Consider the following 16,412-nt stretch of genomic DNA (forward strand, 5'->3'; position numbering starts at 1 on the left):
CAAGCCTTTTGTACAGCTAGCAAGCCAATAGCTAGCCGCCACGTGTGCCTATATTAAGACTGGCCAATAATGTGGCGGAAATCTCAATACAAATGGCGGGAACTTCCTTGTACCGTGCATCACCATAATGCAAAAGAAATGCACGATGCAAAGAAGGCTACAAAACTGGCGGGAAAAACTCCTGCACGCGGGTTCTTAATTGCAACAGAACACTCCACCGTGCAAAAGAGCTGCAATTTAGCGATGCCGAAGCGCACACAAACAAGAAAATCACAACTTTGGGTTGTAACAGTTGTTGTTTTTTTAATGCAAACTAAATGAAGATTGACTTTTTCAGTGGAATCTATTCTTTGTCTGCGGTGTGTGCATATGATTTTTATTACTTAAAATAGCACAGTTTTTCCTATTCTGGGGCTTTGCAGATTTCTGTGCCAGTTATTCAGTGATGGTTAGGTGTGTGACTAAAAGTCAGAGAGGTGATTCTGCCAGGTGCAGTTTTATTTGAATGAGATGCTGAAGTCCCTGAAAGGGCTGGCCCTTGAGGATCCTTTAACTGAAATGCCAGGAAAAGCTTTCACATATACAAAGCAAATATTTTGATACATGGTCCTAACTTAAGAACTGGTGTAACCGGTCTGTTGGATGATTAGCGGTACACCAGTATATTGGTCCATATTGGATTGGCACTGATAAAAGGAAAATTTAACATTTTTGGCAATCAGCTTTTTTTGGCCAGTGTAGCCAATAATGTCACCATTTAAATGCCTCATGCATGCACGCACCCGGAGCATGCACATAGCCAGGATTGCAGCCTGGCAGCTTAGAGATCAACGTCTGGCTGGTAAGTCTGTGAGGGAAGGGAGGGAGGCAGATCTAGGCCTATACAGTGAGGGAGGGAGTGGGGCTGAGGCAGGTGCTGCCCAGGCAGGGTGGGGCACAGGGTAGAGCCATGGGCAGCTCATGAGGAGCTGCCACTGCGCCCACCCCTGGGGGAGGCATGGGGGAGCATATGCCCCTTGGATTTGTGCATGGAGCAAGGGTAGGCTTTGGGCCACAGGCTGCACTGGCCTCTTCCCAGCGGGGGACAGTGCTGGGGCTGTGCTCAGGGTGGGTTGGGGCTGTGCTGAGAGTGGGAGTTTTGGGGTGGGCTATAGGCACCCCAGAATTCCTTGTAGCCCTCAGCCCCAAATCCACAGTGGGCAGCCTGCCCTCACCCCACACAACCGTGAGGCATATGCCCCCCAAACAAGCTGCCCACAGCTCTGTCCCCAGCCTCACTCCCTTCCTCATCATGGGAGCCTCAGTTTCTCCAACCCCACCCCAGTTTACCAGCCTGATGTTACTCTCCAAGTTGCCAGATGTATATTGGCTATTGGATCAGTATTGGTGGATATGCCTGGTTAATAATCGGCCATTGGTATCAACCAAAAAAAATCTTTATTTGTGTACCCCTAGTTACAATATGTAAAGATGCTATAGTTTGGAAGCATCTTGTACAGAATATTGCACAGTGTTAATAAAAGGCAACAAGGCTTTTAGAGATCTTGAGCACAATAGCAGGTGCTGAGCAGCCTTGAATTGCAGAATTCAGTTCTGTTAATTTTTTTTTTTTGTGGTGCAGCTTCTTCTGTTTGAAAAATGAACTCAGTTAAAAATTACACTTGCAGTTTTCAGTTTTAATAAGGGTAAAATACTTTCATTTTCCTCTGTCCATTCTCCTTTTTGCTGAAAAGCAGAGACCCTTATTAAAATCAGGGAAAAGAAACATCGATGGTTTTAAAATTCAGGTCTTTTTTAAAAATACTTTGTAGAAATGTGATTCTTTCAAATCAAATGTCCTGTTAATGAAACTCTAGCTTGTAATTATAAGGATCTGATAACAAATGTTATAACTCTCATTCATTCTTATTTTGCAGACCGTGAGGACCAATCAATTCTTTGCACGTAAGTAAACAAGTGTAATTCTAAAGTTGGCCATTTTTATTATATTCCAACAGTAGCACAAGGAACTGTCTGCTTTTGCCCAGTCAGGTTACTCTCTTTGTGTATACCTTAGCAGCTAAGTCTAACTTGTAAAAATGCATTTTTAAAAAGTGCAAGTTCAACCAATCAATTGTGTGTGTATCTGTAATAACAATACTGTAACTATTCAAAGTAGTGGCCCACTGCCACACAGGTAACTGACTATTCTGCAGTTATTCAATCTCGACATTTACCAAGTGGGTTAAATGTCAAAAGACCTCAATCCTTGAACTAAAATATAAAATGCTGTATTTTTTGTGAAGTACAGTCAAAAGGACTGGCTTTTTTGGAATAATAATTGATGTTGAAACCCCACAAAGCAAATGAGTTTCTGAAGAAATGGTGCGTCTACACAAGACGCTACGTCGCCATAGTGATAAGCTATAGTGACGTAGCATCAGCAGGCACAAAATGTGACGCCAACGCTACTGCATAGTAGTTTGTTGCTATTGCACAGTAGCATGGAAAAAAAAACCCGTGCAGCATCAGAACTGCGCAGTAACACCGGTTAATGTGCAGTCATTTACTACTTGCTTAAGTACTAAATAACCGCACAGTAAGAACAGTGCAGTCTGGCACGCATGTAGACGTGCCCACTGTCCGGTTACCTACTCTGCCACATCTTCTTCATGTGTTTCAGTAGTTTAAGACAAATTTTCTTTCTAGCCTCCCCTACCTGAATGAGTTAGCAAGCTAAGGGATCTTTTGTACTATAACTGGCAGGGAATAACTATAAATGGTGTGAATAGTTTGAGGTTTGGACAGCTGACTTGCCTCATTGCAGATTCTTCTTCTCCCAAGGATTGTCACTTTCTGCCTCAATGTAATTATCATTTAAATCTGTTTATAGGCAACACGAAAGGACACACTGCCTATTGCAGACAATTCATGTTTTTAGCTTGCCCTCAGGCACTAGATGCTTGTTAGGATCCCAGTTTATCCAGCTGAAAGCAAAATGTATAATATTTTTCCAGTGTATAAAATAATTTCTGATAAGTTTGATAAAGATGTCTTTTCCCAGGGTAGGACACCATTACAGTATACTTACTGTTGATAAAATACCTATTGTTGCCCTCAACCACATTTTTGAGTGAGGATTCAGTGGTGCTTGACTATATCTGTTCTTTGGGAGGGGGAAGGGGGAGACAAAGCCCTACTTTACCTAGGGAGAATGACTTCAGGGGCCTCTGTCATCAAAGTGACAAACACTTTCCCATGTTGTCAGTGTCTGAAGCTTTTAGGGTCTTGCTTCCAACAGAAAATAGGCAAGTCAGTGGCTGCCACTATAGGTCAATAGGAGCCTTCCATGCACAGCACTATATAAATTCAGTACAACCCATATTAAATGGATTTTAAAAAATATGTGAAATGTAGTGAAATCTGGGCCAGAGGTATGTTCAGTACCTTAAATCACTACTAGTAAAATTTTCAGGTGAAATAAGCTGGCATAATGATGGGCAGGCAAGTTATGCAGGTCAGCTTACGTTGTTTGGTAATGTGGATTCACCTGGTGGGTGTGTGTGTGTGTGTGTGTGTGTGTGTGTGTGTGTGTGTGAGAGAGAGAGAATATAGCCAGGTCTAATGGCATATGTAGGTGTCACATGCAAGTTATGCTGGTTTCTATATGGTAGAGGTCTTCTGAACTCATAGTGGCTAGCTCAGGGGTGGGCAAAATGTGGCCCGTGGGCCAGATGTAGCCCGCCAGGCCATTCTATCTGGCCCGTGGGGCCCCTAAAAAATTTATAAAATGAATATTAATCTGCCCCAGCTGCCTTTCATGCGGCCCTCGATGGCTTGCCAGTAAGTAACTCAGTAAGTGGCCCGCTGCCTGAAATAATTTCCTGCCCCTGGGCTAGCTAGTTGAACATGAACTCTTAGTGTAAAGCTGTAACCAAGGTCCCTGACAGATGTTCATTTAAAGGCTCAATGGGATCGGATGCATGATCCCAGCAATCATGCCTCCTACCATGCTACATGTGCATAGCAAGAGACACAATTGCAAGATTAGGGATCAGATCCCAGTTGCACCAACAGTGCCAGTGCAGGGGGAGCTCGGGATCTGCACCAGCAATAACAGGCAGTTAGCTGACTGCTACTCCCAGCCTCTGCAGTCCAGCAGTCGGGCCTCAATGCAACCCTGAGGCTGAGAGCCCTGATCAGCTTTAATTTCTGCAGAATCAAAATTTGAGGGTGGTTAGGGGCAGGAGGGAAATGTCAACATTTTACTAAAATGTTTTGGTCTGAAACACTGAAATAAATGTTTTTGTTTTTTGGAGGGTGCCATTATGGAGTTCTCTAAGCGTTCACGTGAAGATTAGATTTTTTTTTTTTGATAGTGGCATCTATTGTGGCAGTGCAGGCCCTCTGTTTTCCCTCGTACTTGCATACAAAGATCATAAAGAAAAGAATGAATGTGATACTCCCTCAGTTCCCTCATTCTGTCTGCTAAGCAAGATGAAACTTGGTTGGTGTCTGACTTTGTTACTGAGCTCTGATTTTAAAATTCTCAACTCTTCAAAAATTTCTGGAATTCATCTGACTTCTTGAAATTTCCATTCAGCAATATAAATGTCTTCAACCCATCTGGACTGAATACTGGCAATTCGGATTGCAGTATTCCTCTTGAAATTGTTGAGCCTCAAGCTATAAATGTCCTATAATGGATGAATTCATCCAAAGATGTCAGCAAGTGTCACTTGTATTTTAGAATTGTCCCATATCCCACGTACATACTTAATATTCCTCTCTTTTACCTTAAAAAAAAAAAAAAACAAACCTTTAAGCTCTTTTTTATCTGGGTGCAGTCTAATGAAAGTTTCTTTAGACCTTGAAGAGATGGACATCAGATTCCCACTAGGGAAAAAAAAACATCCTCAGCTCTGTCTAACTGACAGACCTGACTGGACCAGCTATCAAATCAGATATTGCTACTCTCAGTACTGAAGTCTGAGACAAACAAGGGCTGGTCCAAACCAAAATAGTGACTCCTGATGGAGGTCAGTGCTTTTGCAAAAAGATATTCCATGTAAAGTCTCAGGAGATATACAGCACTGTATGGTAGCTGAGGGCTAGTGATTAGAAATAGTATACAGCAACGGGGAGGAAAACCTCTCTAACACTGGTCCTGAATATGCATCATGCTACTTGATTGCCTTCAGTAAGCAACATACTTCTGCCTGAGCTGGGACAATCATTGGCTTAACACAGACCCAGGGACAGAGACTACCATATTCCCTATTGCTGCTGTTAAAGACAGTCTCTCTCAACATATGTCCTAGTGGCAGTGAATAAGAGCATAAAAAGTGCCATATCGGTGGTCCATCTAGCCCAGTAATCCTGTCTCTGACAGTGGCATTAGCAGGTGCTTTGGAGGTAGAATATATGAACAGGGCCTGTCTAGCATAATCCATTCTCTGTTGCACCGTCTCTGGCATCCACTGTCGTTGGCTTAAGCATGCCAGAAAATACAGTGACTGTTCTGTTTAATACCTATTAATGGATCTATCACACCTAGGGGATTCCAGGTGACCAATCCACTCAGTTCAATGTAATACACAGCCTATTGTGACAAGCTGTGTTTCACTGTCTAGGAAATTGAGGAGCCACCTTTTATCAGTATTCTGTACAGTAAATAGAAAGAAATGGGTGCCACACTTGCAGAACTAACATACAGAATACAGAACCACCCAGACATAAGTCGTTTACCAAGAGATCTCTGCATCCAGCCATGAAGCCTATTGCAAACACCTCCACTCCTTAAAGAAGATGGAGGCAAAACTTTTCTAATTTACATACTCCAACAACAACTCTTACAATCCGTGATTGTGTCAGCAACCAGTGTATTCAGCCACACCCTCCAGCCCTTGGATAGGATATTCATCTGTTGGCATCTGATCAGAGAAAATATTTGAGCAAATTTTAGTGTAGATCAAGGGTTGGCAACCTATGGCCTGCAGAGCCTTTGCATCTGGCCTGTGGGCACGTAGTGCTCCATCAGAGGGGTGATTTGTCTCTGACACCCAACTGTAGCATGGTGTAGAGAGAAGTGGCAAAGATGGCTAGGCACTAGTGCCTACCCTGCTAAGACCTAAACTATGTCATTCTGGCCAACATGCTGGAAAATGTTGCCAACCCCTAATGTAGACTAATTGCAGACACTATAGATGTAGTCACCTCCATGCCACCAGATTTAATTGTAGGAACGCACTGAGATCCACTGTCTATATAGGTAGGCTCTGTTAGAGCTGTATCTACTCTGATCCCACTGACCGGGATGCAGATCTGGAACAGGGATTCCTGTACTTGCAGTGCATCCTCAAATCATTGACCTGGATCAACAAAGCCAGACTCGGACCCTGCTCTGGCATACCAACCCTGTGACAAGGACAGCAGTCTCTTGTTGTCACCTAAAGCCCTCAACTTGAACACTTTGGGCACATTTTATGACTTCCAACCTCCCCTGGAAAATGATGACCTCAAGCCTGCCTTGGCTTATAGGTACTTTCCAACCTCAAATGACATCTCTAGTAACAAACTACCTAACTCCTGTTCTCTTCAAGCCATGAGGCCTTGCTACAGAACCTTACTTATGCCTCTCTGAACAAGTTGATCTATAAGGTACCACCTTGCCCTACCTTCTGCCTAACTTCAGATTAACACAGCCAACTTCCTTGCTCACTTAGCTTTGTGAGATCTTTCTGTAGCTCCTCTCCATCAGCTTGGGATTTGACTACTTGGTATAATTTAGTAACAGCTGAAAACCTGCAGTTTTCTCTGTGCACTTGCATTTCCAGGTCAATGATGAAAATGTAGAACAAAACCAGGCCCAGCACAATCCCTTTAGGATTCTGTTATTGATCTTTCTCCATCCTGAAAAGTGACCATTTAGCCCTACCCTTTTGTTTCCTATCTTCTAACCAGCTTTTAATTCATGGGAAAACTTCCTCTCTAATCATGTGGTAATTCCAGTTTTGTTTTGTTTTTAAGTATTTGGTGAAAATCCAAATATAGTGTCAGCTACATCCCTGTTATTCGCATGCTTGTTAACACCTTTTAAAGAACTTGAGCAGACTGAGGCAGGTTTTCCCTTTATAAAAGTCTCGCTGACTCTTCCCTAGCATATCATATGTCTATGTGACTATTGATTTTTATTCTTTATTATAGATTCTACCAACTTGTCATGTATACAAGTGATACTCACTAGTGTCTAGTTCCAGGATCATCTCATGGATAGTTCTAGGATTACCCTTTTTGAAGATGGGTGTTATGTTAGCAAGCTGCCAGCCCCTGGCACAGAGACTATTTGTAACAGTGGTTACATATATTATTGTGAACAGTTCAGTAATTTTACATTTGAATTCCTTCAGGACTCTCAAGTGAATGCCATCCTGTCCTGGAGACTTATCAGCATTTGACTTTATTGATTTGTTCTAAAACTTTTTATTATCATTTTAGTGTGATCCAACTCTTCAGATATATCTTCTAGTTAGGACTTTTTGATGCAAGCAAACAAACAAACAAACAAACAAACAAACAAAAGTTTTCATTTAGAGAATTAATTTAGGTTCTCTGGTATGGCCTTATCCCTGAGTGTACCTTTCACACCTTGATCATCCAGTGATCCTGCTGATTCACTTTTCCGGCTTCCTGCTTCTAAAGTGTGTTTTTTAAAAGGTTTTATGATTAACTTTTTATTACTAACTTTTGCAAGATGCTCCTTCATTCTTCTTCTGACTTGCCTTGTTTTTCTTTTATCTTTAACCTGTCAGCTTATGAGCTTTTGCTTTTTTGCTTTGGATAACCTCAACTCTGCTATTACACCATTCAGGGGTGTTATTGAACCACTATGTACCCTTTCCTATTTTCAATATACACTTTTTGTGGGCTTCTAATATGGTAATTTATACACATCCAAGCTGCTTGCAGGCCTTTTACATGTTTGACTGTTCCTTTTAATTTCTTTTCTAACCTCCTGACTTTTGTGTAAATTCCCTTCCTGAAGCTGTATATTGGGATGGTGGATATTTTTGGCTTTGTCCCTCCCACTAGGTTGTTGAATTTAATTAATTCTTATAGTCATTGTTACAGTATGGCTTGAAACAGGGTTGGATTTAGAATTGCTTCTCCTCCAGTACATTCCAAGATGAATTATTCTACTAAGCAGTAATTTATTACATTCAGAAATTTAATCTTTCCATTTCACTCTGATTAGTTGTTCTTATGTGAAAATAGTTGACAGTAATTCTTATTTTATCTGTCCCACTTTAGCAGCTTCTCTATTAGCATTTCATAATGACTTTCACCTTTCTGATTGAGTGGTTGGTAGTACAATCCTAGTACTATGTTACTTTTATTCAAGTATGGAATTTCTACCCATTGTGCTTCTGTGGTAGTTTTCATTTTGGATAAGACTTTTTTTTTTTTACGCAGTCACTGTCTATACTTTCCTTAATATACAGTGCCACTCCCCCACCTGCTTATCCTACTCTTTTATTCCTATATAATTTATAACTTGGTATAACAATATCCCATTGATTTATCTTCCTTCCACCACACATCTGGGATGCCTATTATGTCAGTCACCACTTAATGCCAGGCCTTCTAATTCATCCTTCCTTTTTCTTGCTTAAGGCTTCTAACACTTGTGTAGAAACGTGCATAAATTTTGTCCTTGCCCAGTTTCCTGTTATTATGTGTATGACTTGATTTGGACTTATCTGCAACTGTTGCACTTCCTACTCCCCTCTATCCTTTTCAAGAGGTCCCCCATCTAGGGTTGCTTCAATCTGAACCATATGTTCTTCTGCACCAATTGACCTTTCTGCCACTGCAGCCTAGCCAGTCATTTCCCAGTCTGTAATAATTGCGTGCACAAATACAGGCTGGGGAATGAGTAGCTAGGCTGCAATACTGCAGAGAAGAACCTGAAGGTTACAGTGGACCAGAAGCTGAACATGAGCCAACTCTGCTCCTGTTGCCAAAAAAAAAAAAAGTAATGGTCATAAACACCTCTTTTAATGATCTGCATATTTCCTTTCCATACCTTTTAATGCAGTGTTTCTGCACAAGTACATGATGACCAGCTTCCAGGGGGACAGCAACAGAACCCCGAGCCCACATCAGCCAGCCCACATCCTCCCCTTACCTCCCATGGTCTCTGTTCAGCTCTGCTCCATGCCACAATTGAGGGGTGGGGAAAAAGGAGGCGGGCATGTGCATCGCCTTCCAATTTGGAAAAGGTGGTCACCCTAAGACACTCATGTAATCAGACTAGCCACTCCAAATTTTGACTCGCTATACATGACAGCGGTAGGTTCTTTTGGCTGAGACTTCACTGGGGATCTGGAGGAGAATATAAGAGAGCAGCCCTCCTCGCAGATCCTAGATGGCTGGAGCAGCTGGAGGGGAATGGTGGTCAGTGGCCCCACTCAGGTTGCAAACTGCAGTCTACCATTAGCAAGAAGTTGCCCATCTTAATTTAGACTGTATCTTTTTAGCATTGGATGTACATGTGCTATGTATATACTAGTGCGTGGCAAATTGGCCTGTCCTTTTCTTGGATCTCCTTTATAATTATTCTGCCACAAACTCAGTACATGGGTCTTAGCATCATGAAAACAAAAAATGTATCTTTCAAAGAAATGTCTTGTAATACTACTGTACAAATAGTGCCATTTTTTTAATGATTAAAATCTGTATTTTAGATCTAGTTTGTACCTTAAAGCATCAGACTAGGCATCTTGAGTTGAGCAGAGAAATCAGTTACTGGGGTTATCAAGTAATTATAACCAGCTAGCATTTACTGACCAAGTTTGAGCAAAGGAAATCTAAGTAACTTCTGGTCATAAAACTTTTTTTTTATGAGAGACAATGGGTTAAATAAGGTTTATTAAACCTTAAGACATTTACCCAAGTAAACTCTGTGCATTATTTTTTGTGTAATCAGAACATCATCTAAATATTGTCCTTGCTAGGATGGCACCATTATTTTGAATAAGTTGACTTGTTATATTTCCTAATGATTAATGTACACATTCCAGTTTAGTTTAACGTGGATGGGATCAAAGATCCATTGTTGGATGAAATCATCCAAGATGGTTACATTACCTAGCAGTCATTTAGAGCTGATAATCAGAGTTGTGCTCTTTGGATTTCATTTCATAAAGTTGTTCTAAGTAGGAGGTGAAGGGTCCAGTTTCTAATGCAACTAAGATTTAAACATAACAGGTACTTTTGAAGTCCATGGTCAAGCTGTCACTGACATTAGCAGAAACATAACTTCACTCAAGGCTTTTAGAATTACAATTCATGCAGCACACTAATTGAGATGTACTTAAAATAATCTGATTTCAGGAAATTAATCCTTAGCTTCAGGCCACAGTTTTCACCTCTTAAATGCTATGTGCTGTTTCCTAAATGCTGTTAAAGCTCTTAAATGCTGTTTTACTTTTTATGGGCAGTTTGAGAGTGTTACAGATTGTCAATTATTTTTATAATTGGTGTGTTTTGCACTCCTGGAAAAAGAGCTGAAGTATGCAGATCTCCTCATTCCTACAAATGAAAAAGATTTAATATTCTAAATATTCTTAATTCCTTTTTAGGAAGGAGTTCGTTTGTTGTGCAGTCTGTATCTCACAGGAAATATTTGGCGTGTTTGCAAGCGCTTGGGAGAAAAGAATAAAGTTGATAAATTACGAACATTGCTTCTGAAAGAGAAGTTGTGCAAGGACATTCTCTGTAGATGTATACCGTGTGATATAACACTTCTGGCAAAGGGAGTGCATCCATAAACTTAAGTGTTTTTACCCTTGGGTTCTGGATGAGTGGTAGAGATGTCATCATAACAGATTCCATAATATTTTTTTTATTAGTGGGCTATTCTGAAATTGTGTAGAATTTTTTTTTTTTTTTTTTTTTAAGTGACCTCTGGACTGTAATTTACTGCATTTTTTTTTTTTTAAGCTTACTAGATCCACCACAGTGGCTTTTTTTGCCTTAATTTAGCTAGGTCTTACTTAAAGTGATCTTGGTCACTGTTATTCAGTAACTAAAACCCTCACTGACTACTGGTCACTCTGCTCGAGTTTAATAGAATTCTAAAGGTGTAAAGGATCTTGAGTCATTTAGGCCAATCCCTCATACAGAAGCAGTACCTAAGTGGATAGCAAAAACATTCTAATATTGATTTCTGGGTGTACATGTTCTGCTTTTTATAAATCTTTCTATTCTTCTAGGAACAGGTTAGACTGTGGTGCTGCTCTTTTGTGATAGATCTATGCCAGCTTAGGGATGGGGAGATGGTTTGTGCGCCAAGGACAGACCCCAGATGTCTTCACACTTGCCTTTGGCATTTTGCATATCGTGACTGCACATCATGAACCATCTCAACCTTTTTTAGATTATTACCTTCTTTCTCTCTGAAAGAGGTTAAGTGTAGGCAGTTAGAATTTACATCAAGAACTAACTTTCAAAGATCCCTGCTATCTTTAAAGAGTCTCTAGATTGCTTATTTGCTGACAAGACTGCTACATTACTACTAACAGGCAAACCCAATTATGGAGCATCTTTTCTGTTAAAGAGAAAATGTTTTTCATATCCACCTTTTATAGAGTACTTCATACCAAGACAATAACCAACTTGTTAAATAAACTCTTTGTATTTCCAAAACGTTTTCATAGTGGCAGCATAGACTTTTTTTCACTATCTGGCCTGGACCTTGAATAGAAAGAGCTGTGTTTCAGATTCTTAGATTTGTTTTAAATTCCCCTCCTCCCCTGCCACAAATCACTGACAACTTCCCTGCTGTCCATCATGCTCTCTGTTGGAGGTGGATGGGGGAGAACACAGCACCATAAGATACTGGGGAAATGACAACCCTTGTAGCGCCATGATGTATTGTACACAGAGAGAGAGAGAGATAGCTGTACACCGTAGAGCTAAAAGGGATGTCATTTCCCCAGGGCCAGATGGGTATAGATAGATAGCTGTCCAAACAAGATACTGTTTTCATCCAGGAACATTTCTGTAGTCCTATCCCTATTTTTCTTGTGCTGTAGGGGACACGAACATCTGTCTGCTCCCCTTTTGCAGTGGTACAAATGTCTGTCCATGGCGCAGGTCCTGTCAGTTTTCAGGCTGCAATTGGAGGCAAAAGGTGCTCTGAGAAATGAGGTAAAGAGCCTTAATGAGGCATGAGAAGTTTAAGATCAAGGTGTTCCTGTAGTCTACGGCTTTCCAACTTCTAGATGGCTGAGGGTGGCAGTGCCCTCAGCTATAGGTTGTTTGGGCCCCACACCCCTGCAGTGCCTGTATTGTGGGCCACATGCTACATTGCAAGCATTGCCCACTCCTGCACTGTGGGTGTCTGTGCCCCCCTGCTGTACTACCCCAGTGTGCCTGCAATCCATACACCACACCACGTGGGCTCTTTTTGCCAAATTGTGCAATGGGTGCTGTGCTGTACTGTGGTGCACTGCATGGAGTTCCTTGGTATGTCCGTCCCCCCCCCTCCCCCCCCATACACCCCCGCATCGCCCTCAAGACGCCTGGCCACAGGTTCCCTCAGCTAGAGAAAGGCAAAAGCCAGAGGACTAGGGGTAGTGTCTGCCAGGGTGATAAGGGGAGTGGCATCCAAACCAGAAGCCTAGGGTCACTTGCATCCATGGGCTACCAGTTGTACAGTCCTGCTGTAATCGGTGAATATTTTTTTATTATAAATTTGAGTGAGTGCATACTCAAGGTAAGTGCATGGCTCTTTTTAATCCCTAAACCAGTGGTACTCAAGTCTTCTTAAACTCAAGGCAACCCTCCATAACTTTTCTGAATTTAGTGGCACTCCATTTCAAAAAATTATTTATTACAATACATAAAATATATGACTGAAAACATATTTTAAACAAGACGACAGCAGCTTAGAATGCTTTTGATGCTATGTATTCATATTTGAAATCTCTTTACCTTGTGAACGACGTACAAGTGTTTGCACACCTAACTGATAATGCAGTGTGGCACCCATGGTATCCTTAAAGGATCTTGTGTCACTCCAGGATGCCACAGCACCCCAACTGAGAGTCCCTGTCCTAGGCTATGCATTTAAATGACTGACTGTTCTTGTCAGCTGAAACTGAAGTTGTGAATGTTTTCTTGCAGAGGTGAATCGGGTGCTGGGAAGACAGAAAATACCAAGAAAGTTATTCAGTACCTTGCTCACGTTGCTTCCTCCCATAAAGGAAGAAAGGACCATAATATTCCTGTAAGTTTGTGTTTGTGTTCATGGTCCTGGTGGTGTTTGTTTCTAAATCTCTTTTTAATCCTACCTTCTTTATTGCAAAAATATTATTTGCCAGTCTTCTAAAATGCTAAACTGATAATTAATTAATATTAGCTTATCATTTAACTAGCTGTAGTTTATCAAAATAACAATAGCACATGTTTGTTTTTATTCTTTTAAAAACTACGACAAATAATTTGGAAACGAAAGTGTGATGTCGTAGGATTAAAAACAGATGTCTGCCAACTTTGATGTAAAAAAATTAAAACTAACAAAAGAAAATAAGCAGTTACATATCATTTTGTTAACCTGTTTTGATACTTTAGATAAATTTTGTGGGGGGGAAAAACAGTCCTACAACTGATAGTTGGTGTAAGCATTCTTTTAGTCTTAATCAAAGTGACAGGTAACTTGGTACAGTTTTTCTGCAGCTACGATGTAAAGAACGCCATGCTTCTGCAATAGCCAGTATCCCATTGTTAGTAGAGCTTGTTTTTCACTGCATCTCCCCATGATTAATGTTTTTCTCTTTTTGATAAGATATGGACTTGGAAAAACTTTTTTAATTTGCTTTTTATTGGTTACTAATTTACTGCTTTATAACTTGACTTCTACAGCTTTTTTTCAAATTTACTGCTGCAGTTCTGAATCCAGATTTTGCTAGTCTTAAGGGTGGGACTGTTTTTAAAAGTGTATGTGTGGGTTTCAACTGTGAGTAATTAGTAGGTCGGTTAGAGCACTTTGGCCTAAAATCATTATTCAGTTTTATCCAATTAAGTAGTCTGCTGAAAGCAGTGTGAAACAGCAGAGCTGCGCAAGGATTTCCTTGCTGCTGCCGGCTCCACGCTTCCCTAGTGACACATCCTCTATGCATGGAAGAAGCAGTGCAGGGTTGTGCCGCTCACTGCAGTGCTGCACGTGGAGGACCTGTCACCAGGGCAGGGAGGACCCATGCCCCCCAGATCTGTGTGCGGGGCCGGTGTGGGTATGCACTGCAGGCTCCGGCTACTGCCCTGCTGCCCTCCCCTGGAGAGCAGCCCCTAGGGTCTCTACAGCCCAGCAGGAACAACTCAGTGCTGCAGGGCAGAGCTCAGCTGTGCAGGAAAGCTGCTCACCACTGCAAGCTTTGAGCTGTCCTGGCAACGTATCTTCCATGCATGGGGCTGCTGTGAGTGGCACAACCCCTTTCTACTTCCACTGTCCTCATGCACTAAGGACATATTGCCAGGGCAGCACAGAGCTTGCAGCAGCAAGATCCCTGCAAGGCTCTGCTGTTTCCTGCAGCGCTGGGTGACATGCTGGGCTGCGGAGGCCCCAGGGGAGGACAGCGGGGTGGGATTCTGAGCCCGTGGCGGGGTGCAGGTCCCCCTCTACCCCCCAGGAGTGTGCGCAGCAGTGGGGAGCCAGCTCCACCACCTTAATTTGCCTGTCTTTTTTGTTCTTATGGAGTTTAAGAGGTGTTTACTTACATGATTCATCCTAATTATTTTATTGGACTCCTGCCTCACGCACTATACAGGCTAGATGATACTCCCTGAATGAACACAATTCAGTATTTCTTTTATCCATTATTCAGTTTGCAGGAAATAAGGCATGGGTCACAACATTCAAAAATAAATTATTATTTTTTTCTGTGGTGCCCCCCACTGTATCAGTGCTTATTAATTATATTTTCAGTTCTACTGTCAGGTGAGGGGCAGTATAAAGGGCATGGAGAAGTTGGGGGGGTGTCCAGAGGTGGGTGACAAAAATGATTAAGAGCTTGTAAGGCAAGCCATATGCAGAAAGGCTGAAAGCAATGGGCATGTTCAGCTCAAGGTAGTTATGAGGGGATGTGATGGAAACCTTCAAGTATCAGAAGGGCTGCTATAAAGACAAGGAGAATACCTTTTTTGCATTGCTGCAGGGAGCAGGATACATCAGGGGCGGGCAATTATTTGGGGCAGAGGGTGGCTTACCGAGTTTTGGCAAGCTGTCAAGGGCCTCATTGGTAGCCCCACCCCTTGACAGATACCCCACCCCTGGTTGCCATCTTGTGACTGGAAGTCGCCCCCCCTAACCTTTGCCACCAGAAGTCCCTCCCCTTGCCCCTGGAAGTACTCCTTTCAGCAAGAGGTTTTGCCATATCGGAACCAGAAAAGTACTGAATTATATTCTAAAAAGCGAACATCTATAACATTCATTAATTTGGTTTAAAAAAATATTTTGTCCTGATTTACATGCGTTTGTGTAGTGCGCATACAGGTGATTGCACAATAGCTTAAAATGCAGTCTTACACTTGTATATTGTGGGCGGTGGGGTATAGGTTTGAGGGGGGGCGGTGGGAATGGGGAGTGAGAGTGTGTGTGTGTGTGTGTGTGTGTGTGTGTGTGTGTGTGAGGGAGAGAGACTGAGAGAGAGAGAGGGAGGGAGAGAGAAACAGAACTGGCAGCAAAAATGTTGTATTGTTTTATTTCACTCATTGCAGGCATGTAAAAAGCCCGCGGGCCATATTTCGCCCGCCCCTAGGATACATGCTAGTGGTCTGAAGTTACAGCAAAGTAAGGTTATAACATACTCCCCATAAGCCGTCTTTTAGTTTGGAGACTATGCTGTTAGATGGCATGTGTGTTGTGATCTAATCACGGTGTATGTACAGGGGGGGCTGTAACAAGGTTGAGCAGGGGGCCTCAAGGGGGAGGGAGTTTCAGAGCTGAGGAGTGACTACTAGGAATGACCTCCCACATGTTTTTGCTAAACAAACTTTTAGTTAAATTTAACTTCAGCTATTATTAAAAAATAAATAGGTGCATATGAATTTGCAGCTAAATCACTAGAACTGTTGCTTTAAAAATGGGGGGAGGGGAAATCTAATGCAAAGAAATAAAGTATATTCCTATTTCTGTATAAGGTTTAGTGTAAGCTAGAGCAGGGGTGCTCAACCTCCAGCCCATGAGACAAATGTAGCCTGTGGAGCCATCACGTTTGGCTCACAGGGAGGGGCTCCCCCACAAGTTATGAGTTTTGGTGGGGAGCAGTGCTGTTAATATGGCCATCCCAAGCCCCTGGGCCAGGCTGCAAGCCCTCCTCCCGCAGGGCCAGTTCCTTGCCACCCCCCCCCCCCACCCCACCTTTTTTGAT

At 42.1% G+C, this 16,412-nt stretch overlaps 1 protein-coding gene across 4 annotated transcripts in view; it reads left to right on the top strand.

Moving 5' to 3' along the window:
• The window catches only part of MYH10 (myosin heavy chain 10), a 106,303-nt gene that overhangs the window by 22,041 nt on the left and 67,850 nt on the right, over positions 1-16,412 (top strand). For all 4 annotated transcript variants that reach the window (XM_025194171.1, XM_025194172.1, XM_025194174.1 and 1 more), the window contains 2 exons: positions 1,917-1,944; positions 13,171-13,273. In XM_025194171.1, coding sequence (XP_025049956.1) covers positions 1,917-1,944; positions 13,171-13,273 — 131 coding nt within the window. The remainder of the gene's footprint in view (positions 1-1,916; positions 1,945-13,170; positions 13,274-16,412) is intronic.

The sequence above is a fragment of the Alligator sinensis genome, unplaced genomic scaffold, assembly GCF_000455745.1.
Source record: "Alligator sinensis unplaced genomic scaffold, ASM45574v1 scaffold1145_1, whole genome shotgun sequence".
Lineage (NCBI taxonomy): Eukaryota > Metazoa > Chordata > Crocodylia > Alligatoridae > Alligator > Alligator sinensis.